This window comes from Fusarium subglutinans (assembly GCF_013396075.1).
Source record: "Fusarium subglutinans strain NRRL 66333 chromosome Unknown NRRL66333_c0000030, whole genome shotgun sequence".
Lineage (NCBI taxonomy): Eukaryota > Fungi > Ascomycota > Sordariomycetes > Hypocreales > Nectriaceae > Fusarium > Fusarium subglutinans.
Window position 1 is genome coordinate 152,608 of NW_023502093.1, and position 15,918 is coordinate 168,525.

General features: G+C 49.2%; 4 protein-coding genes across 4 annotated transcripts; 3 read left to right on the forward strand and 1 right to left on the reverse strand.

Annotated features, from left to right (window-relative positions):
- Positions 1-175: 175 nt before the first annotated feature.
- FSUBG_3540 (uncharacterized protein) lies at positions 176-3,328 on the reverse strand (the record flags this gene model as incomplete). The annotated part of the gene is made up of 4 exons (XM_036681432.1): positions 176-625; positions 675-2,763; positions 2,829-3,169; positions 3,227-3,328. 4 exons carry the CDS (start codon positions 3,326-3,328, stop codon positions 176-178), a joined length of 2,982 nt encoding a protein of 993 aa, XP_036540904.1.
- Positions 3,329-6,058: 2,730 nt separating this feature from the next.
- On the forward strand, positions 6,059-8,083 carry FSUBG_3541 (disulfide-isomerase precursor; the record flags this gene model as incomplete). The annotated part of the gene is made up of 1 exon (XM_036681433.1): positions 6,059-8,083. One exon carries the CDS (start codon positions 6,059-6,061, stop codon positions 8,081-8,083), a length of 2,025 nt encoding a protein of 674 aa, XP_036540905.1.
- A 2,442-nt stretch (positions 8,084-10,525) lies between these two features.
- Positions 10,526-13,008, forward strand: FSUBG_3542 (potassium uptake; the record flags this gene model as incomplete). Its single annotated transcript, XM_036681434.1, has 3 exons — positions 10,526-10,690; positions 10,763-11,947; positions 12,010-13,008. 3 exons carry the CDS (start codon positions 10,526-10,528, stop codon positions 13,006-13,008), a joined length of 2,349 nt encoding a protein of 782 aa, XP_036540906.1.
- An 815-nt stretch (positions 13,009-13,823) lies between these two features.
- Positions 13,824-15,278, forward strand: FSUBG_3543 (UDP-n-acetylglucosamine-dolichyl-phosphate n-acetylglucosaminephosphotransferase; the record flags this gene model as incomplete). The annotated part of the gene is made up of 2 exons (XM_036681435.1): positions 13,824-14,249; positions 14,319-15,278. The coding sequence occupies 2 exons, from the start codon at positions 13,824-13,826 to the stop codon at positions 15,276-15,278; spliced, it is 1,386 nt and encodes a 461-aa protein (XP_036540907.1).
- Between the last annotated feature and the right edge of the window lie 640 nt (positions 15,279-15,918).

Here is a 15,918-nt window from a genome sequence, read left to right on the forward strand (position 1 = left end):
CCGTAAGTTACATGCAGGTCCAGATTCACCAACCCCCTTTGTGCATCATCGTCTTTATCCCATCTAGTTTACCCTGATCCAAAAACCCAAGGTGTTGAGCCGTTTGCGCCGTCTTGCCATCGCACCCTGGGGAGCATTTGTCACCAAAAGCAACTCCGGGAGGTTTCTCTAGACCTCATAGTCGGCCAGATCGAATTTCCTTATCAAAAATCTTGACGCCCCAAACCTCATAAAACTGCAGGACTCCAACAGTCTTGAGTCGAAGCCTCTTTCCACAATTCGAGGCATCATCATCGTCCTCCTCACTTTCGCTATCCGAACCCCAGGATGGTAGCACAGGCAGATTGCTGTTGTTGTGATGTGGATGAACCGTAGCCTTTTCTTTGCCCTTGCCTCTTCTCTTCTCCCCTTCTTCGATTCCGTCCGTAGGGCGAATGACCCTGTCGAGACGATCGTCCTCCATAGCGATCCACTCCAGCTTCAGCTCGGGATGGTGAGAGAGATTATCCACGATGAAGTTCAGAATCTCCCGCATGACCCATATACATGTGTCGTTATTTCTGAATCGAAGGATGTTTATAGCACGTAGGTTGACTAATCCAGCGAAATACTGCATGAAGGCGTGCTAATTTTCGTGTTAGTGACTGCTTGGACTTCTGATCATACCAACTTACCACTGCGTGGATATTCATGCTAAGAGCCAGCTCCTCGAGCTGCACGCCACGGTTACAAATAAGTATCATTGCCTTCTGATTCGCATCCCAGGTGCTGCTGTTTGATTCGTCCTTGATCATGAGTCTCTTGAGTGAGTGCATGTGCTTCTTAAGGACGAGCCGACGGATCTGGTCGATCGTGACGGTAGTTCGTGGTGCAAAACTCTCAGGTTTATATTTAGCGCTTCGCTCCAATAAGAACAAGTCGTGCAATTCTTCAAGCTGGGACATGCAGTTGAGGAATGCGGTCGAAACATTGTCTGTAAAGACACTCCGTAAGGCTAATGGCGAGACCTTATTCTCTTTGGAGAGCAATGTCCAGATTGGGCCCTGATTACCAACATTAAGTAGGGTCAGGTTCTTGATGCACTTCAGGTCAATGGCTCTAGACAGAACGGATGCCTTTACAGGGATGAGATGAATGCTCAGTGTTTCTAGTGCAATGCCACGAGTATCCCGCAGGTATTCGTCGATCGAGCGTCGTGCCTTTTCGCCGTCGTTGTTTTGAGCTTTTCCGAAGACTTGATCCTCAATATGTTTGATCTCGAGATGAGTCGTTTTGATCGCACCTCTGATATGTTCAGCTTCCTGACTTAGTTCTCTTAGTTGTGTTACTGAGTCCTTGAACTGTTCCAACTCAGTAACAGTACCCTGCACACGAATCGCCTTGATCTTCTGGATGAAAGCATCGTTCTCGTCCTGCAACTGCTGTAGATTTGACAGTAGGGACTCATAATTCACCCGCTGCGTATCCAAGCTTGTGTGTGCTTTTTTCAGCCCTGGGGTCGTTGATGGGTCTGAGTTAGCATCCGGTGTCTTCGAGGGTAAGCCAGAGGGGTCAGCAACTGCCTCTGGTGTTTCTGATTCTTTAACTCCAACTTCCTTCTCCTCAATGTCCTTGGTCTGTTGTTCTTCCAAATCCACCTCCAACTCATCTATGGTATCCAGATGCTCAATTTCGATATCGTCTGGTGATGTATCGTTGCTTGAGTCGTTATTCTTAGACAATGGGGTCAAACTTGATTCCGTTGTCGTCGGCTTCGATCCACCACTCTCATCATTCTGTCGCTCCTCATCATTCTTAGGTGTCGCTGAGGTGCTACCGGACGGTTCGTTGTTTGATTGAGAAGGGAGTTCACATGAATCCACATATTTTCTTGCTGCCTTTTCAATCACGTCCAAAATATCCTGCTGGGCTGTCGAGAAGTCACGAGTGCCATTTATATGTGACATAAGTCTTGTTGAAACACTGCGGATAGATGACACAAATTCTTCACGAGGATCTTCTGAATTGTCGTTAGTGCCGGCTTCTGGATCATCATCTTGGCTGGTTGCCGCCTCGCGAGGACTCTGGATAAGCGCAGGCTTCTTGGTAATAAAAGGTTCGACATCGAATATTCTTCCCAGTATGCCCTCTTGAAGTTTACGCTCTTCCTGGGAGCGAAACGTCTTCGCAGGGCCGCTCGCGTCGAAGCTGGTGTTCTGGGAAACGGGAACCACTTGAAACTCATCATCGACATCAGAATCGTCCGGGTCTGAGTCAGGTGGCGGTCGCCTAGCTTGTAGGCCTAGACTATCAGAAAGAGAAAGTTGCAGTTCGGTAAGTGTGGCGGAAGAATTTCGAACGCAAGTCTTGAGCTCCGTTACCAATTCGAGATTGTCGATATCGAGAACGGAAAGACTTTTCAGTTTTTTAAAACCCGAGAGCGTTGGGGGCTCCTTTGCCACAGAGTCTCGCTTACTTCCCTTTGCTTTGGAGGATTGCTTTGACGGTGGCAACAGAGGAGGTGGTGAGGTGATGACTGGCAAAGATGTCATGGCACCGGCCAGTGGGGCTGAGAACACTCCTGGGGGAGGCCCAGGCGGAGGAGGGGGAACATCTGGCCAGTGAGTTGAGGCCGGAGGTAGAGCGTCAATGCTAAGGGGGAGAGGAGGTGGTGTAATGTAGTATGTATCCCCGGCTTGGAGGCGAATGTGGAATTTTGTCAAAGTTTTGATCTTATGAAGCTCACGAAAGACCGGTCTGCTTAACTCAACGCGAATGTTCCACCTGGCCAGAAAATTAGCGATCAAGAACTTTCCAAGAAACCAGATACAGCCTGCTGTGGAACGCACCTAAAAGATTCGAGCGACTTGGCTTTCTTCAAAGTCAGATAGAGTAAAGTATTAAGGAACTTGCCACAGCTGGCACTATACAGATAAGGCTTGTAGGCATGTTCGGCTTTCACGCCAGTGCTCACTGTATCCATAGAAAGTTCTCTCAGGTGCTTCGCATAGTTGTATTCGCTCGTGGTGAAGGTGTCGAGGCCACCTGCAAGGCCGTCGATTGGAGATTCGAACCTCACATCATCGTCATCGGGAAAGAGGATGTTGAAGCTACGATAGAGCTGCGTGGATGCCAACTCATGAAAGTGCCGAGATACAAGAGCGCAACATATTAACTCAGACTGGGAGCACTATGGGGTCGTCAGCAATGTCGCACGAGGGACAGCAATGAGAATCTAGTCACGAACATGCGACAAGATGTCCTGCTGGGTCTCAGCTGGGAGATCGAGAAAGGTGAGTTTCCGTTTGGGCGGGGTGGCAGCCTTGTTGCCGGTGGCCTCCGCAGCCATGATGATCGAGCGGGGGCAGCGTGGCTACTAGGCTGGCTCAAAGGCGAGTAGAGAACAATGGAGCAGGTAGATAGACTGAGGAGTAGAGGGAGAAGGTCCTCCCTCAGTAGAACCGCCTCAGTCTCAACAGGCGATGCGACGGATGGACGGGTATTTCGCGATGCGACTGGGGTAATGCGATGCGATGCGCTGCGCTGGGCATGCAGATGCGCCGATGTAGGATGTGCTCGAATGGATAGCGTCGATCAGCAGGAGCTAAAGAGGAGGCTATAAACTGGGGCCTGAGAGATGAGAGAGATGCCGAAGCGACGATTGCGATAGGGAGACGTGTATGAAGATAGAATCATTCGATTGAGTAGGGAATGGAGCAAAAAACGAGGCAAGGATGGAGGAGAAGCAAATCCAAGCAAGTCCCAGGCAAATCAGTCGCGAGCCGCTTTGGGGTCGTAGTCGCAAGTCTCAAGTTCTGGGTTAACGTTAGCTGAAGTTGAATTGTTGGTCGTTGGTTGGCTGTGAATGGCGGCTAGTGCGGGGCGGATCAACGATGACCAGCTAGGATCTTCTGACCCAGTGCGTATTACTCAGTGGAGAAACTCACTCTACCTACTAACCTAGGGACCTCAGTAAGGTAGTGTAGCAGTTCTTGATGACTGCCAGCACCTCGAGTTTGGCTCTGCTGCACTGAATAAACGACCTGGAGGATAGATAACTGTCTTCCTAAATCCGAGTAGGTACTCTAGAGTGTTTCTTCCAGCTGTGGAGACGTTGCAGTTAGCTGTTGAAGTTTGGCGATATCTGAACCTTTCTAACGTCTAGAGTGCCTGGATAGGTACTTAATTTGTCTTTACCGGTCAAATGGTGTACCGGGTGTAACAGCGCCTGGAGCGCATGTTAACGGCACCCACGGTTTTATACAGAATCATAAAACTATAACATCCTGTTTTTAGCAGCCATGGATTCTTTCTTATGATAAATTGCCTTTTAGCGTTCAACACTTCATCTGGACACCTACATATATCTTGTGCCAGGTGTCACTGTGATGGAGATACCAACTGTATATGAGTCACAAACAGAGACAGCTAACTTTGTTACTGACGTTAAATAGTCTAAAGATTTATACAAACTCTTCACTGACTTCATCCTACACACGTGGCAACATTCGACTTGCTCTGCATGTTTTTCAGCAACATGATTGAGAAAGCCAACGGTCGTAGAGCACAAAGTATGACTCCCACTAAGTGTTAATCCTCGAAGTTGATAAATATCAACTTCATGGCGATTCTACCCTATGAAATAATTCAGCGTATTTTACCAGTAAGATATCTAGTATCTACAGCAAGGCACACTGACGAAGACAACACATTAGTAATTGGAGCCGGGATGGAAATGAACATGGTTTTCATGGTCTATTTAAAGTGATGCTATGGAGTATATGCCCCTCAACCATTAGATACCTGCTTGCCAGTCTCAAGTTATCATGATAACCTCAGGAAACACTACATCTCCAAACCCGCATCCTGGTTTCTTAAGTGCAACTCATGACTAACACTGCCTTGGATCTCCCGTCCAGGCATGCACTAGCCGTTTGATATTGGAAGCTACTAGGTTCTACGGATAGCTAGTGTAAATCTACATTGTCCGAAAAACGCCCCCACCTAACGGTTAGCCTAGCATCCCTACCTAAGGTAAGGTAGTCTAGTGTCTTGTTTTATGTTTTGAAATCTTCTGTTTCTCTTTATATAGGATGGAATTTTATAAAACCAAAGGTATTGATAAAAGAAAACACCTATTTGCTAGATCTTGCCATTTATAGCCAGATCGAGTCATTTGCACTCTATTTTGAAACACGGCGTTCTGACCACTGCAATTATTCTCTGCATGGATCACTTCTAATTGAGGCTTACTATGCGAGAGAACGGCGTGGTCATTGAGCGCTGATATTGTCCTCTATGTAGGTATGGAGTAATTGTAATAACAACATTGCGTTGACTGGTCTCATATGGGAAAAAATCATTGATCTTTGACTTTGATTACGTGGCAGAGCAAGAAAAGGGGGAAATATTTTGATTACTTACGATCATCACAAGTATCTGGGTCTAGGCACATAATTGCCGAGAGCCAAGTCAACAAATGGTTGGAAGGCAGACTGTTATACGGAACGACGAGTACAACAGCCAGTTAAACAATTTAACGCTCGTGTACCCATGCTCGTATCGTATAACGCTCGTAAATTTTACGGTCAGCGCAATCATGACCAACAGCTCTCCAAGTCTAATGCAAAGCGAGCGTTGGCTCTAAGAGCATCATGAAACTATACCTAGGTACCTTAGTCGGTGCACCTGGTGCTCTATCATTCTTCCCCGCCCTCTAAACTGCGGCCCTCAGGTTCCACCTGCAGGGCTGTGTGGCTATGTTCGATCCCTCTAGACCCCTTGAATCAGCGCCTCGGTCAACCCAGGCACCTGTCAGTCATTCGTTTCATCCTCTGTCGTATTTCTTCCATCCTCATCCTCACTCTGACTGTTGTTCTTATTTATTGAAACCGAATTGACATCTTCCACGTCTGTCGTTACGATCTTTGTTATATACACCACCCGAGTCTTTGGGATTGCTTTCCCAGCTAGAGAGATTGTCTCATCGTGCTTTTCAACACTGCCTTCATCCCCCGGTCTCAGTAAATATTGTGAATACGAAAACTTTGAAGCTTTGCTTTCCGCTTAGAGGATCAAAATGGCCGACACAGAGGAGCCCCAGTTCAACACTCTAGCTGAGCGCATTGCTGCTCTCAACAAACAAAAGAGTTTCACAGGTGCCCCAAGCCAAAGTACCGGACCAGTTCGCAAACGACCGCCGCCTCCTCCCCCTCCTGGCCGCCCAGTCATTGAGTCCCGAAGTCAGACGGTACCGGTTGTTTCAACCACGTCAACACTATCGCAGAGTAACCCAGCGATTCCTCCTCGCCCTGCGCGAAAAGCGTCGACACCACAATTAACAGCGCAGAATGGTCAGCATGATGTCCAACAACGAGCCCCGCCTCCGCTCCCAAGTCGGACCCCAACTATGCAGTCCGCTCCGTCTTTACCACCAAGACGACCGTCAACGCAGTCTAGTCTAACAGTGCGGCGGAACTCTGGATCGTCGGAGAGATCGCAGAACTCAGCGATATCTTCGTTATCTACGGGCAGGCCTCCATCATCAGTGACGAGTGTCAACTCTGATGGAGCTGGCTATAAGTTACCACCTGCTTATGATCCTGCAAGTCTCCCCAAACTTCCTCCATCAAGAAGAGAAAAGGAAGCAGCCGTCAGGGAGGCAGGGAAACCCAATCGTGCTCCGCCGTCACCGCAGCCTCCACGGGCTATTGAGCCTGCACCTCCAGCTCGACCTAGTCTGCCACCAAGGCTGCCTTCACGCCCAGCAAAACCACAAGCGGATACCACACCTGAACCTCAAACCGCGCCGCAACCCAGGAAGTTGCCCCCTAGAACACAGGTGAACTCAAAAACGAAGACACCGGTGATACTTGGGTTTTCTAACAAGGACAAACCTAAGGACTCCCAGCCAGCACTGCCCACACGGCCTCCGATCCCAGGCCGGCCGCAATCGGGAGATGAGCCGCCGCCAGTGCCGCTCTCTTCTCGACCCTCAGTTGCCCAGATTGAAGCGTTCGAGACGCGGGCTCTCACTCCATCTACCCGCGTATATGGATGTTTAATATGCCGGGACTGGAGCGATCCAGATGCTGTAGCGGCGCAGTATCCTCGAGATTCTATACCGAGGGATGACCCGGTGGGTTATCTGGCTCAGGTTCTTTGCGGCCCATTCCCCTCATACACGGACAAAGCGCGAGCGATCTTTACTTGGTTCCATCACAACATTAGTTATGATACCGCTGCATTCTTTGGCAATAATGTAAGGCATATGACGGCTGAAGATACAATTTTTACTGGTAGAGCCGTATGCGCAGGTTATGCAGAAACATACAAAGCGATCGCCAACAGAGCTGGCCTAGAGTGTGTGGTCGTCACTGGTCACGGGAAGGGCTTTGGATACACTCCGCTCAAGAAGGGCGAGCGTCCACCCAGAGCAGATCCAACCGGACATGCTTGGAACGCAGTGCGAATCGATGGTGGTGACTGGAAGCTACTGGACGCATGCTGGGGTGCCGGACACGTAAATGGGCAAAATTACGAGCCCAAATTCTCTCCCCTGCAGTTCACCAACGCCAACGAGAACTTTGGCCTCAGACATTTCCCGTCTGAATCACGATATCAATTCAGGGCGGACGGTCTACCAGTCACGTGGGAAAACTACTATACTGGAGGAATTGATGGCGAGCCCCATGGAATGTGCTCAACTACTGCTGAAGAGGGCATCGCCGAGTCAAGTGTAGAGCCGAAGCAGCGGCATATACCTATTGACAGCGGTGAGGTTGTGCGATTCCAATACTCAAAAGTTTGCGAGCACTGGTCAGAAAATATGTGTGGGGGTAAAGAGCGGCTGGTGCTCCTCTGCCTTCCCCGAGGCGATGGCCAGAAGGAAGAGATGATACCCATGGAAACAAATGGATACTGGTATTGGCTTGACGTTAATGCAAGCGATCTCGGGCCTCGGGGTAAGTCGGTACGGCTGCTTGTTCTCACAAAGTTCGGAGACCGCGAAGATGCAAGGGGAGTCACAGGCAAAGAATTCCTCGCCAAGTTCGGTAGATGCGCAATGGGCTGGTCGTACCTTGTTACATGGGACTTGGTTTGAGGCCTCTCATCTGATAGTCACATACTTGGCGTCTCCTGATGGTACTATATATCTGCATGTTGTAGTCTGGAAAGACTTGGCGAATACACGCCTCCTCGTAAAATCTCCGCTCCGCACCTAGGTGCATGAACCAGACACCTGACGATCACTCCCTCGGGAAAATGGCGTGGGCCATGTTTTGGTGCAGATGGTGAGTTTATGCACTGGAAACTCGATGCTTCACAGGAACAGGGGCATAAAACCAGTTCCTGAATGCTATAATCCAAGTTGCTTCCCACGGTATTTTGATGAGTAAAATATGAGAGGGTAGGAGAAAGTCGGCACCCATGTTCTCAATGAGATATAGGCTAGTAGTTATGATGATGTTTTGCTGGATGGTATTGTCATTGATCGGGTTCTATAGAGCACCATAATACTGAGGATCGACAGGCAACTCCTCCCGTCGAATTTGACTTCTTACCGCGAGGGGTAAGGTGGATCTTCAGGATACATTAGAACCGAACGACGAGAATTAATGAAGAGACAAGACACCTTTTAGTTGCATCTTTTTCTTTGATCTCAGCTTGGCAATTCCCATGACGCACACACAGGCTGTGCTCCTGTTGATGATATCAGAATGGCCTCGTGTACAGATTTAAGTGTATCATAGGTAGTTTAGTTTTGCTAATGGTGCAATTTGGGAATGACCATTTGTATATTAATAGGGGGCTAGAGAACTCATGAGAGCGAAAGGTAAGGTATCATGAGTAATCGGCTTGTACAAGCTACTATGTTAGAGAATGGCCAAAGACGAAATACTTAGATAGGTACCTTAGCAGTCTGTCTAAGTACCTAAGGTAGGTACCCACAAGCATCGAATGTGAAATACTCTAAAACGAGTTATATAATTCATCATAATATGGTCATCTACACTGGAATGGTGAATGACTGTCCAAGTCTTGGTATGATAGATTGCCAATCGAATCTGATAAGCAGTTCAGAATGCCTCCACTTATGAGAAAGGCCAGCGACCAAGTATCCAAATACAGCCTTATCCGTAGACAGCCGCCGTCATGCAGGCGCCTCTTTTCTCCGCATCTACAGGTTCTTAAGGTACGTAGCAAGGTCCTAACAGAACAGGGTAGGTAGGTACTATAGCAAGAATGGCAATCGTGACTTTGGGGTAATCACGAACTTCGGGGTTTGATGCAACTGACCTTGAGAGGAAGGCACTTTTATACCACACCCGCTTATCACCCAGGTCAGTTTCAGACTCACAGCATTGGCATTGACATTGTTATCGGCCTCCTCATTGCATGCACATGGTGATGTGATGGTGGGGAGGGCTTCGTAATATGCAAAGGTACCATTACTCCGTACAGTATTGCCCGATGCAAGACGGTATAGAGTCTTGGCCCAGCATGAGAGAACCGCCGCAATCGCACTATTCAACGCAAGACCTCGATGACTCCAAAACCTCTCAAGTTTTCACGTGGGGCACTGGCTAAAGCTGATAAACTGACAAGTACTTTTAGCAGGGGTTCTGCTTTGCATGATGCTACACAACAAATACAACCAAAGGCTGACTCGAGCGTCATACGGAAAGACTCGGTAAGCCGATCAACTTGTTCTCGGACGACCGATGAAGGACCCTTTTACGAAAGCATATGCAATAAATAAGCAGCCAAGACTCTTTACAAAGAGCAGAGAAACCCAAGTGTCTTGGCGTTTGGTACGAACCTAATGCAACGCACTACCATCTCCAAGTGCTGTGGGCCCAGTCTGACTACCTACATACCTACTACCCCCCCGCACTTCTTAACGCTTAAGATTGGAGGGTGTCAGAGTGACCTGGATGGATATCGGCACGTCATTGGACTGACTCAAAGTAACCACCAGGGAACGGTCCCCTCTGACAGTTTCTCGAATCTTTTGGGTCGAGTGTGAGCAGCATTTCGGCGACATCATGGGTATAGCCGTCTGCAAGTGAGGGGAAAATTGGGTCCTAGACACGCACAGCCTCAAACCTGCATATGCGTGCATCTCCTCAGCACGCAGATAGAACGGACCATCAAACCCTTCTTGAGCTTGGGTGGAGAGGGTCAGGACATGAGGGTCTATCCGAGTACGCCTGGACCTATCAGCACCACCGACACTTTGCCAATGGATGGACGTCTTGGCAGTCAAGATGTTCACCGTCCAGGCGTCCACGAGTCTCGAGAATTTGTGGCTGTTGGCAGAGTGGACCAGGAAGCCCAGTTTCGCCTAGCCATGGCGTTCTCATCTGGGATTAGGCTCGCCATTTCCACCACCATCCTATCCGTCACTACTGTACCTACCTAGGTAGTCAGAACATGGCCGAGTATATAAGCATGAGCCCCAGCTTTTAGTCCCTTTGCCTCTGCCCTTTGGCCTCTGGACCCAGCGTCACCAAGTGACCTACCTTGCCGACTCCAGATCGAAATGATCTCCTACAATGCCCGCAACCAGAGAATAGAAGCCTGGGTCAACGCGGCTGCCGAAGAAAGCGAAGATGCCGCCCCCACTGATCCTGAAGCCCGCGACCTGCATGACCAGGAAAAAGCCCAGCGAATCGAGCACGAGGATTTGTGTCGCGACAAGAAGCAGGTAGGTCCTAGCTCCATGGGAATAAATTGTGCGACGTTATGAATGAAGGTCTGACTTTCTCATTTCGAAAAGACGTATAAGGGCGCAGTCTTATTATGGCTGGCCTGGCAAACCACCGGTGTTGTGTATGGCGACATTGGCACCAGTCTCCTTTATGTTTTCAGTTCGACTTTTAGCGAACAGCCGTCATGGCACGACCTCGTGGGAGCTCTGTCGATAATCATCTGGTCCCTCACCATCATCGTGACACTTAAATATTGCTTCATTGTCCTGTCAGCCGACGACGATGGTCAAGGAGGAACCTTTGCTCTCTACTCTCTCCTTGCTCGATATGCCAACATTGCCCGCGTCGATCCCAACGGCCCGGAAAGAATTGTTGTGCGCCTCGATCGTGAGACGGGCGCCGAACTTGCACCCGCTGGGAGAATGGCCCGGGATTTTCTGGAACGTAGTCGGGTTGCACAAAGCGTCCTCAAGATTGTTGGCGTCTTGGGCGTTTCCATGGTTGTGGCCGACAGCATTCTGACACCAGCCCAGTCCGTCTTGGGCGCCGTCCAAGGGATTCAGGTTATCAGACCTGATCTGGGAAGACCAGCTATCGTGGGGACCTCGTGCGCGATTCTCATTGCGCTTTTCTTGCTGCAGTTCATTGGCACGTCCAAAATTGGCACCTCTTTCGCTCCCGTCGTTGTTGTCTGGCTCCTCTACAACTTCTCCATCAGCATATACAATCTTGTCTTGTACGACCATACCGTACTTAAGGCATTCAGCCCCCATTATGCGTTCAAATACCTAATACGAAACGATTCTGATGGATGGAAGTCTCTTGGTGGGCTGCTTCTCGCTTTCACCGGTGTTGAATCACTCTTTGCAGATCTCGGTGCTTTTGGACAGCGAGCCATACAGCTTTCGTGGTTGTTCCTGGCATTCCCATGCTTGTTGATCACATATTGTGGCCAAGCTGCTTATATTTCACAGGATGAAACTGGATTGGCTTTTACCAACCCATTCTTTCGCACTGTTCCTGAAAGCACACTGTACTTCAGTATCATCATTGCCGCACTCGCTGCTGTTGTTGCCAGCCAGGCCGTGATCACCAGCTCTTTCCAACTCATTTCTCAGTTGATGAGGCTCAGCTACTTTCCTCACATCAAGACTGTTCACACCAGTCGTCGATTCCATGACCAGATCTATATGCCACTAGCAAATTGGCTACTCATGACCGGTACTGTTGTGGTTACGGCCGTTTATAACAATGTAAGTTACCCAGCCTCATTGTGTCACTTTGAACCGGACTCGTCTGACATGACTGGAACTAGACAACGAGCTTGGGTCATGCTTATGGCGCATGTGTCATTATCGTTAGCTTTATTACAACGTGCATGGTGTCACTCGTGGCACTCATCATCTGGCGTATCTCATCAATCGTTGTTCTCATCGGGTTTCTCATCTTCATCCTTCTCGACAGCATTTATCTTAGTGCAGCAATGAACAAGGTGCCCGACGGTGGTTGGTTTGCGCTGGTCCTGTCCGCCATCCTTAGTTCATTCGTCATGCTCTGGCGATGGGGAAAGGAACAGCAGTGGGAAGCAGAGCAAAGGGACATGGTGGATCCTGCAGAGTTCCTCATGTCCTCTCGGAGTACCTCGAGAAACAACTCGATCGCAAGGGGAATTCAAGGTGAAGGCTCTCTGCGCTCAACGAGGCTGAGGCTTTCGCCTGAGTTTGGAGGCGGACAAGTAATGGTCGCTCCAGGACTCGGAATATTCTTCGACAAAGTGGGCGGGAGCGGTGATCACATCCCTAAGGTATTCTCGCAGTTCGTTCGGAAGTTCCAGACGAGGCCACAGGTGATCGTTTTCTTCCACATGCGCCCACTTTCTCAGCCCACGGTTCCATCTGACCAACGGTTCGTCATTGCACGTGTTACAGCAAAAATTCCTTCATGCTATCGTATTGTTCTACGACATGGTTACATGGATGACGTTCTCACGCCGAACTTGGCGCCTACAATTGTTAACGAGTTGATGACCTTTATTACACGAGGTCCTTTCCCACCTGATGAGAATGACATGCCGCCAGAGTTTCGAGAAGAGCTTGAGGCGCTGCGGGCCGCCGAAGAAGCGCAGACCGTTTATCTCATGGGCAAACAGACTATGCGGGTGCAAAGGCCAGAAAAGAGGAGTATTTCCAGTATCCTACGCCGGGTAGCACTTGAAGCATTCTTGTGGATCCGAGAGAATTCACGAACCAAACTGGCCAATTTGGATATTGACCCCGATAGTCTGGTAGAGGTGGGCTTTGTGAAGGAAATTTAAGAACGACGACAATATTGAACACGAGATACCCGACACATGCGCAAAAAAGAATAAGGGACGATTGGGTACCAAAAGTTAGACGGATTGTACCTTGCGATTTTCGGACACAGGCGCTTTGGATTACGGGTTCAACTGGGAGTTCAACTGATGATGGCTTCAGTAGATGCCTCAGCTTTGCTTTGCTTTGCTTTGCTTTGATTTGTTTCTGGGTGGGATATGAACTCTCCGCTTACCTTAGATTTGATCATTTGCTTGTACATGGTTTCAAGGCGGAAGCGATATCGATATACCCTCAAGAGCGAATGGATCGATGATTACCTATGTTGCATATATTCTAGGCTAAAGACGTCGGTGGTGGACGAAAGTCTATTGACTGACTGATTTACGAAGCATGAATCTCAACGAGAGCAGTTTAAAGACTGAGTGATGATCCCTGGTGGTGAACTTTAGTATCAAATCTCTTTCGTGTAGGTATCTTGCACGTGTTTCCGCGTAATTTATATGCCACTCCACAGTCCACACCCACCCTGGCCGTGTTCCGCAGTGTAACAACGTGTCACCAAGCTTCACCTTAACAATCAATACCTTAGTAGGTAGAGACTTCTTTAATAGGTGGGTAACGGAGCGCATTGTGTTGGACAATCCATAGCAGCCGCATTTCTGCTGGCGATTTCCCCCAATATCGTCTTCCATGATGCTCTCTTAACCCTCATTACACATCGCCCAACCCATCATCATCATCATTATCATCGCGCACCTAGGTCGGTGTCGTCAAACTTCGTACTACTGTACTACAGCGCCAAAAGCCGCCCATCATGACTACAACCATGATAACCTCACTCTCTCGCTCAGAAACACTTACACTTTCGACCATCTCTGCGGCTGCTTTCGCGGTCCTCGCAAACACCCTCCATGGTGATGGCGAGCCCCTCATGGCATCTCTGGCCCTGTCGGTTCTCGCCTTTGCGCTCTGTTTTGCCATGATCCGCTGGCTAGGCCCTACCTTCATGCGTGCTGGCTTCCAAGGCCGCGACATGAGCAAGGCGAACCGCGCCGAGATCCCCGAGTGCATGGGTGCTGTGTGTGCTGCGGTCTATCTCCTCAGCGTCATCGTCTTCATCCCATTCCCGTTCTACAAGGACATTGTTGCGGCGACTAGTGGCGGTGGAAACCGCGATGTCGTCGTTGAGCTTCAGCACGTCAACCAGGGCCGTTTTCTACATCGCTTTCCACACAACAAGGTGCGCATATGTACCCAAACATGCATGTATATCATGTCATGTCTGGTGCTTTACTGACCTCGTCGCTAGCTTGCGTCATTCCTGGGTGCCATCATCTCCCTTCAGACAATTGCACTTCTCGGTATCGGTGATGATCTCTTCGATATTCGCTGGCGACACAAGTGGTGGATTCCCGGCCTGGCTTCGATCCCTCTTCTTGTCGTCTACTTTGTAGACTTCGACGTCACTTCTATTGTCCTACCTCTTCAGCTTCAGCCGTATCTCGGCGAGCTAGTTGATCTCGGGTTTCTCTATTACGTTTACATGGCGTGCGTTGCCATGTTCTGCCCTCAGAGTATCAACATGCTGGCAGGCATAAACGGCATTGAAGTCTCGCAATGCATCGTCATCGCTTTTCTCCTCGTCTTCAATGATTGCCTGTACCTCTTTACGCCATATCCTCACCCTGCTACCGACTCGCACTTGTTCTCACTCTACTTCCTCCTCCCGTGGATAGGCGTCTCGTTCGCCTTGCTCCTCCACAACTGGTATCCTGCCAAGGTATTTGTTGGCGATACATACTGCTATTTCTCGGGTATGGTTTTTGCTGTCGTCGGTATCCTTGGCCACTTTTCAAAGACTCTCGGACTCCTCCTTGTCCCTCAAATATTTAACTTCCTCTACTCATGCCCTCAGGTCTTCGGTCTGATTCCCTGCCCACGCCACCGACTTCCTCACTTCAACGCCCGGTCTGGCCTCATGGAGCCGTCTGTGACTCCTTGGTCACCCGAGCGTCAACCCCATCCCTTGGTCGCCCATGGCCTACACTTTCTCAACAAGCTACGCCTGGTAAAGGTGACAACCGATGAAAAGGGTCAATTTGTCGAGACAAGCAACTTCACCATCCTCAACCTCTGGCTTGTCTGGCGGGGACCACTCCGCGAAGATCGATTGGCCTTGGAGATTACTATGCTTCAGCTTGTTGCTGGTTTCTTTGGACTGTTTGTGAGGCATCGTCTCGCACTGTTGGTCTTTAAGGAAGATAACTAGGGGACTGCTGCGCAATATTAACACAGAAAGGAAAGGGGCTGCGCCTTGATCGGAGCCACAGCCGTACCGCTTGTCCAGATAGATTATCATTCCACTGGTTGGAAAGTTAATTATTTAGAATAGAATAATAACCACGACGTCACGGAATGAGTGTTGCTTACTGTGAATATCATTTTTGCCCTTCGGTTACACACGTCATAAGAGATTGCAGTTCAAGATGGCCGTTGAATCTTTCTTTCAAGGGGTGTATTTCCCATCGTCCAGGGCAATGCAACATGACTATGGTGAGTACGCGCAAGTAGGATCGACGCCTATAATTACATACAACAATTCCTCCAGCATCTTTCCGAAAGAGGTTTACCCCATCCTACTCTTCACTTGTTTTGGTTCATGGCCAACCCTCTTCAACTGGACATCAAACAAAAAATATCTCGAACAAGACCACTTAACATCTCTGCTTTTTCTCCCAGGAGAAATCTCATGACCCGTAGGCACCAGACCTGGTGCGCCGTTCCCATATTTAGATGCCAGGGTTCGATTGATGAGCCCTTCAATCCCAGCATCCGTAATCCCACAACCTCCCCAAACGCCAAATCAAAGGGGTAATCATCTGACGTACCAGCCAGTGTATATAAAGGAA